The following is an 8,166-nucleotide window of genomic DNA, read 5'->3' as shown; positions in this document are numbered from 1 at the left end:
AAAATAAAAAATCTCAAGATGTTTGAAAGGTTTTGCGCAGGGCAGTTGTGTGTTGAATTGGAGGTCCCTTGATTTTTGCATGGTGCCTCCTATTTATAGGGACAAATGCGTGTTGGTTGATATGCTCTAAGGCTAATTGAAGTTCCACCATCCTACTAAAACTCTTCCACCGTTCAAGTTTCGGTCGAATCCTACAATACCGGCCTTCTGAACTTAGTCAAAAATGCAACCAGATTCACATTCACTCCACATGCAACCCCGTGCTTAAACAAGATAAGCACTCATTTTATATTGATAAGAATGTAGACATTTAACCAAAATGCCTTTCATCCATATCGTTTTACTTCCAACCAAATGCAAACCATGCATTATCAAAAAGTTCATCCTGATCACATCTCATATTTCTGCATGTTGTCTTTATCCTTAGATTTTGATAAGTAACATCTTCCGTGTTGATCAAGAACGCAAACCAACCAAGTTGCACGATGCGTAACCACACAGAGTCCTTGTACAATGCAACTTCTCTTATTTATTTGACTCTCAAGCTACAACTATAAGATAATTACCATTTTAATAAATTCCTAACAAAATGGTAATGTCAAATATGGTCTCTTTCATCAAATGACTCAAAGTATACGGGCCGAGTCCGTACAAAATCACGACCTCTTAATAATTAGAATCATCTGACGGTATAAAATTCTACACATTCAAACGACCACGATTACTCGGGCCCTTAGTGTAAAATCGGGTCCAAACAGATCCCCAGGAAAAGTGATCCTTTTCCTTATTTGAGAATCTAGATCTAAAAAAATAGTTGACCTTAACCACTTACATAAAAGATGATTGTAATCCAAATAATTAGCCAATTGAAGAATGTTAGATCCATCGTTTGTGCAAGCTGTGACTTTCTTAGCCACTAATATTTACGGATCTTTCAATGTATTCTATATATATTTGTGATTAGAAATCAATCACGTACCTTTCTAAAAAAAATGAGATATGCTTTTAATTTTAATGATTTACATGAAAATAGATCTTTAATTTGTTTGGTACCTTTGAATTGAGATGTGCTCCCCATAAAAAGAGTTGAGAAGTCCCCACACTATTATTCATCTGTCGAAAAAAGGTGACATATTTCAGGTTGGATAGCGGATCATGTTTTGCCATTATCCTATCGTCATTAGTAGTCTATGACGGGATTCTATCCTCTCCCTCTTTCCCTCCTGTCCTTCCTCTCCTTTTGCAGTATTTTTTTCTTCTCTCTACAAAGATGAAATCTTGAGTGTTCAAACAGAGGGGAGGAAGGGAAATGGAAAAAAATGAAAAGAGAATCGGTCCCTATGGAAAAAATATGAAAAGAGAAACTTTTTTTGACAAAGTAAAGATTAAGTGCCACTAAGTTCAAAATCATTAAGCACGATATCAGTAACTAGATTAACAATTTGGCAACATAACTTACCAAATTGTTTAGTAAGAGTACATTTCTATGTTGTCATTTTTTTTAGCCGAAGATGATAAACCGTACTTCTCCACGAAACGAAATAGTTTACAACTTCGACAAAAACAAACACAAGTGAATCGTAGCAGACCATTTCCATGCTCGCCCGAGTAGGGGAAAAACTTGCTGGTGTTTGCTACTTTTCTCCTCGGGTATACACCACGTTACATACAAGTTCTCCGTACGTAGACATAATCCCTTCAGCAATGTGTTGACGATGTGAGTCCACATCCAACTCAGCATTCGAGCAAATCTCTCAACATCCCCTTTTTAGGTAACGTAGAGACAGCGGAATCAAACCATGTTGTCTTTGTCTTCCGTGTCTCTTATGATCTTATTTGCCAGAGACATCGGTTTCTGAGTGAATCCAGATGCTCAATCAGCACATACTCTGAACCTAATCGACCCCAACTTCCAAGATCTTAAAAGAGGTAAACTTCTGGTCTTGGAGGAGGAATTCTTGTATACGCCCGCCACTGGGGCAGCCCTCTAATGGTAGGGGAGCTCCGCACGCTAATCCCCAAGTTAGAGGGCGGTCATATGCAGATATACAAGAACCTCTCGGTAATGAAGTTGAGTTGACCATATACATTTCCTATCGAATTAAGGTGGCCTAAATCGCTACTAAGAACAAATTTTTCAGAGTAAAACTCCACTTTCTATTTCATTACTTTTGTAGGCAGCAGCAGCATTAGGATAATCTGCAACAAATGCCTAATGGTTTTCAAAGAAAAACAATCATATAAAGATCGAAAGACCCGCGATAGATACATAAAAAGATATATTAAACAGCGTTCTCCAAAGAAGAACAGGTAACTTGACAGATTCAAGAAAAAGGAAGAAAAAAAAAAGTACTTTCCTACTTTTCTGTTCTCTAAGGAAAAACGAAAATTTAAGTAGGTACATATACGAAGATCTTTCTTTACGGTTCCAGCTTCAAGGAAACAACTCGTGATTGTCTGTTACGCTTGGCCACCTTGACGAATACTACTGAGAGGCAAGACGGAGCCCACCATGGTCTGCGGACCTTTTGCTCCCCTTTTAGGCAAGCCACTAGACATAAAATTGATTTCAGTGCACACACAGATGGAATCTAGGTGCAATTCAAATTTAAGAGGAAAAAGGAATACAAATGTAGCTCAAGGGGATGATATTCCAGATAGGTTCAAGTCTGAACTTGCTAGGATAACGATATCAAGAGTGAGTTTGGCAATGCTATTGAATGAGGCATGCAATACCATGTTTGTAATGTTATGGTGTTATGCTATCGGTAGACCAATTGAATGCATAAGATGAACGAAGCATGCATTGTTAACCGATCTCCCCAATCAAAATAAATACATGCTTTTCTGTTTTACTTTGAACAACTCTATTTTGCATGCATCAGATGTCATCTGTAGTTGCGCATAAAAAAAATATGGCAGAGATGATCCTAAACCTTGTCGAGATTAGGCAAAAAATAAATGGAAGGAAGAGCAAGTACAGACCTTTAATTCGCCTTAGTTCCTTACACAGCGTGATAAAGTCTCCCCATTTCATGTGGCAACGTCTTATAAACCGAAGAATCTGCTCAGTAGTAAACATTGACATGCCTTCCAGGTATTCTCCATTGACACCATTTTCCTTAAAAGTTTGCCGGTAACTGCCCAGTTTTATTTCTTCCAACCACAAACCAACATCCTGTACACAATGGGAAAAAAACATGAGAATGCATGTGACTCGGCCATATACATCTTATTTATCAACGGCCAAGAAGGATGAATATAAGGCATTGATCACAGAGTTCAGAGCAACTGAACTCTTATTTTTCTCTTTTCAATTCATCAGACTTGATCAATATCAGCGGACACTGCTTGACATGGTACAGCGCAAAGGGAAACATAACAATGCTAACTTAGCTGTGTTTCATCAGAATAATTGCTTTCAACTCAATAACCCTCTTTTGTCACCAAATACGCGCATCAAGAGGTAGCGTGTTTATCTCACGATTTCACTGTAACGTATTTATTGGTTTCTAATTGTTAGGTATGGCAATCTGTTGCAGAAGTTCAAAGTCAGAGACAAAATTTAAGCTTTATGTCATCGCTTTTGTTTTCTTGAGCAGACTAACAAAGAAACATTTTCCATCATTATACAACCAGAAAAAAACAATTTTCAAACCCCCGATACGAGGAGGGTACTGACTACTGAGCTACTGGCAAAGTGAACAGAAAGGATAATAAGGTCTTGTACCAGCAACCAAATGTTGTTCTGTATCACTTTTGGGATTGTTACATACAAATTTGTAAGCTTACAAAGGACGCAAACGTTTGACACCTCAAAGAACCATATTCCGAAAAAAGAAAATCATGTGTATTCTAAAGCATCGTAGTAGCTGGAGAAGGATGAACTGATGAGTGAAGGAAGGTGTTATTCCCAGTAGTAACAACATGAGATGAACTCCAACGAAATCGATGAATTTCAAAAGGTCACTGCTTGCTGGTAAATCATTCTATTACATAAATAACCCAAAATTATTTCCTAGTTTTTCATAGTATTAAAGATGATTAGCAGATTAAATCAAAGCCTTCTCTACTTTGATTAGCTGATTAAATAGGTTCTATTCAACAATCATCCAAAACCAAAACCTAGCACTTTACAATTGTCCATTGTAATTCAACAAAACCCCACCAAAATGTATGAACAAACAACAAAATTAAACAACAATTGTCCCATACCCACAAAACAAGATCTACATAATTCCATGAAATATATCCAAATTCCAAAAAGGGCCATCAGAAAAAAAAAGAAAAGAGGGGGGGGGAGCTTGGAAATTGGTTTACCTCAACAGTCCAAATGAAGAAATCAAGAGGCTCAGGTGGCTGCTCTTTGCTCATCTCCCTAATCATTACTCCCTTTTTAACACCTTCAATCATCCACAAAAGCACACAGATTATACAAAAAGGCAAGAACTTTAACTAAATTTTCACAAAAATAAAATAAAGTAAAATAAATATACAGTTTGTTGTGTAAGACTAGCGACAGTTAATAAGATCCAATATTTGTTGACTTTGGTTTTGTGGGTATTTTCTGGGAGACCAAACAGAAAGTAAGAGAGAAAGCTGGATTGGATTGGGGACTTACCGTGCGGAAGATGAATGAGAATTTTGAGGCGTATAAATTCTTCTCTGCATTTGTTTCAGAGCTGCTTGGACAAAGAAGGAGAGAGAGAGAGTCTGAAACCGATGACTCATTTACTTTTATTTCTTTCTTGTCCACTCTTTTTATTTTTATCTCTCTTAATGGATTTGATGGGTCATCATGCCACATCCTCTAATTTTATTTATTTATTTTTCTTTTATTCTTTCTTAATTATAATTTGCTAATTTTCATAAAAATATGAAGAAAAAATTAAATTAAATTTGTATACAAGTAGTTTTATCTAATTTCACTTTAATCCCTTTTAGTCATGATTATTGTGAATGAGATTGGAGTAGAAAAGGAGGTGGGATTGAATTGGAGAGAAAAACGTTATTCAAATGTTGTGTTTGGTGCTACGAAGACTTCAGAGTTGACTCAATTGACACATGCTTTTATAAGCTTAATGTTCAAGGTCAGGTTAAGGCTTCAAAATCTTCTGACCAACTCTTACGTCGAGTGCCCTAAGCTAGGTCCTGAGTTTTAGAATCATAGTTTAGGGTTCCATGACCTGCACTTTAAACTACAAGTTCAAATTAGTTAGATTAAAATAAAATAACTTTGTTGAAAGGGCTATGTCATCATTTGTTATCGGGAAGAATATCTTAATTTTATTTTTTTAGCATAAAAGATCCTAATTTAGCTAAAGAAAGAACATTCTAATTACAAATTAATTATTTTATTCAGTTTGGTAAATATTTAATATTCTAATTTACTTCATTTCATGCTCAAATGATAGAGTAATTGCTCACCAACGTTACTACAAATTAAGGGACGTTTTGATATAGACGCATCGTTTTTAAATGTCATAGATTAAACATTTATTCATTTTGCAAATTTGATTAAACATTTTCCCTACAATTTTGATACTTTAATTTTATTTCATTAGAAGTCTATTCACGTTAGCATTCCATTTTTTTTCCTCCTATTTTTTATGCATCTCTTATTATGATAATTTAATATTTTTTATTTTTTATTAAAATATTTATTTTAGTAAATTAAATAGAATGTAACAAAACTCGTTGTTAGGTACATTTGGTTAAATCAATACGTTTGATTACATTTAGTTACTTGGTACATTTGAATTTTTGGTCCATTTGGCTTCTTGGTTCCTTTGAATTTTTAGTACATTTGAATTTTGGTACATTTAGTTTTTGGTAATTTTTTGTACGTTTGTTTTCAAAACATAAGTTTTTTTACTTTTTGTCCTAATAATGAGGAATTACTTTAATTAAAATTTTTTTCTTTTATAGAAAGAGTCATTAACAATGTAAAAGTTTAAATTACTTTAATTAACGGACAATAGCATTTTTTGTTAATTCAAAATTATATGATTTATAATAGCATTATCTACAATAATAAGGATTTATCTCCGATCAACTAAAAGTTGTTTAAGAGAATTATCTACCAAAAAACAAGACTGTCTGGAGCATTGTGTATGAATCAAACATATTTTTAAACATTCCAAAAAAATAAATATTCATTTTAATATAGTTTATAATTGGGTACGTTTTAATTTGGGGTTGGTACGTTTTCGTTTGATGTTGGTACATTTTCGTTTGATGTTGGTACGTTTTCATTTAATATTGGTACGTTTCCATTTGGCGTGGGTTTACATTTAGATTTGAAAAGTTTAAATTTTTAGACTTAAATATAGTTGAAATTATTTAAAATATATAGCAGATATTTAAATGTAAATTAATTTCAATTAATCTAAAGTAGTTTAAATCTGAGTATCTTAATCAAATGTTTCAAAAGCTTAATCAAAAACTCAAAAAACATAAATGTTTAGTCCACAAAAGTCTAAAATGAAGCATCTAATTCTAATTTTCTCACAAATAATTAATAATAACTTTGTCTTAAATTATTTGGGGACCATTGTGAAATAATTATTAAAACAATTTCAGTTAATTAGTTTTTCTGGGCCCCACGTGGTGCGTTATGTATTTGTTTGTTTAAGTTCTAAAGGATGTCAAACTGACGTTCGTTTTTTCTCAAAAATGCCAAATACAGTTCAAATACATTTTGTAAGGAAGTAATTGTGTAATTTTGACATCAAATAAACTTTTGATTAAGGTTGAAGACTATGAAGGCAATAAGTTAGACCGACAAATTGAAACCATCCGGGCCGTCGATGAATTTGGCAGTCATCAGATTGGACGGTGATGAGGGGAGTTTTCACGATGCCACAAGGTGAACACCTACATGTGTAGCATGTGTCAACACCGTCACTTACGTTGCGCTATCATTGTCTCTGGACCCACACATGAAATAATTCCTCCGAAATACAAAAATTTTAGGTCACTTATAATTTTATGTGTTTATATTGCCAGTTGTCGCCCTTTGATCTTACCACCCGCTTTCTACTGATTTTTTATTACTAATTTATTATATTACTTTAGAATATAATATTATGAAAATAAGCCCTAGTTTGGTAGTAAGGTGATTCTGAAAAAAAAAAAAAAGTGGCTATCAAAAAAAACTGGGAGCTTTTTTATGTTTGGTAAACATTCAGCTTCGGTTTTTTTCACAGTTTTGGATGAAAAAAAGCCAAAAACACAAAGCTGCAAAACCCAACTTTGAAAAACCAGCTTTTTTCACATCTGTTTTACATAAACGTTTATCAAACACTATAATACTGCTTTTTTTTTTTTTTTTCAAAAGCACTTTTACAAAAAAGTTTACCAAACACTCTGCTGCTTTATTTCACAACTACTTATTCTCACAGCACAACAGAAGCAATTTTTTTTCAAAGCACAACAATACCAAACCAGCCCTAATTTTTCTTACTTTTTTTCTCTCTTCCGACGAGCATTTAACACATGAGAAGATATAAGGTGAATTTTTAGTGTTGGCCAATGGTGCTATGGGAATCTGGTTCTATTGGGGTTAGACACTTAGGCTTTGTTTGGCAGCTCGAACTGTAATGATTATTTCAATTGGATAGTATAAATAGTCATCGGATAATACTGATTAAATTAGTCGAGTGTTTGATGCAAATCAAACTAATGACCGTTTTATTTATACTATGTTTGACACTGAACTGAATTTAAAATATAAAAAATAAGTTCCCATAGCCTCTTATCTTCCATCTTGACATGAAGCTAATCCTATCTTCACGATAGAAAGCAAATGAAAAGCCCCCAAATGAGAGCAAAACCTAATTTTTTTTAAAAATAGGAACTTTAACGAAAAGTTTCGGATACTGTTCACTTTAACGAAAAACCACATTTTTACACTAAAAAGTCTGGTACTATTTACTTTACTCTTTATTTTATCATTTTCGTTAAAACTCAAAGTTTTCATGACATTTTCATTAGTTTTTCTTTAAAAAAAAAAAAGGTTAAATTAAGATTTTTTTTTTTTTTGGCAGAGCAGTGGTCTGCAATGGTTCAAAGCAATCGGGTCTATACGATGTGGGGGTGACACAATGGACTTTGTGCTTTTTGGTTTTGGGTTCATGCAGTGGTTCAAGGCGGCAACAGTTCGCA

The 8,166-nt window shown here is 33.8% G+C and overlaps 1 protein-coding gene across 2 annotated transcripts; it reads right to left on the bottom strand.

Moving 5' to 3' along the window:
- Window positions 1-2,262: 2,262 nt before the first annotated feature.
- LOC137707883 (uncharacterized) lies at window positions 2,263-4,775 on the bottom strand. Of its 2 annotated transcripts, none has more exons than XM_068446814.2 (4): window positions 4,622-4,775; window positions 4,321-4,403; window positions 2,986-3,178; window positions 2,263-2,551 (listed from the first exon to the last, which is right to left on the bottom strand). In XM_068446814.2, the coding sequence occupies exons 2-4, from the start codon at window positions 4,384-4,386 to the stop codon at window positions 2,421-2,423; spliced, it is 390 nt and encodes a 129-aa protein (XP_068302915.1). In that variant the 5' UTR covers window positions 4,387-4,403; window positions 4,622-4,775; the 3' UTR covers window positions 2,263-2,420. The 2 variants fall into 2 exon arrangements, with proteins under 2 accessions (XP_068302915.1, XP_068302916.1); XM_068446815.2 differs by lacking the exon at window positions 4,622-4,775 and adding an exon at window positions 4,497-4,615.
- Between the last annotated feature and the right edge of the window lie 3,391 nt (window positions 4,776-8,166).

The sequence above is a fragment of the Pyrus communis genome, chromosome 17, assembly GCF_041283825.1.
Source record: "Pyrus communis isolate YQ-2024b chromosome 17, ASM4128382v1, whole genome shotgun sequence".
Taxonomy (NCBI): Eukaryota; Viridiplantae; Streptophyta; class Magnoliopsida; order Rosales; family Rosaceae; genus Pyrus; species Pyrus communis.
The sequence above is the reverse complement of the archived record's forward strand: the minus strand, read 5'-3'. Positions and strand labels throughout refer to the sequence as shown.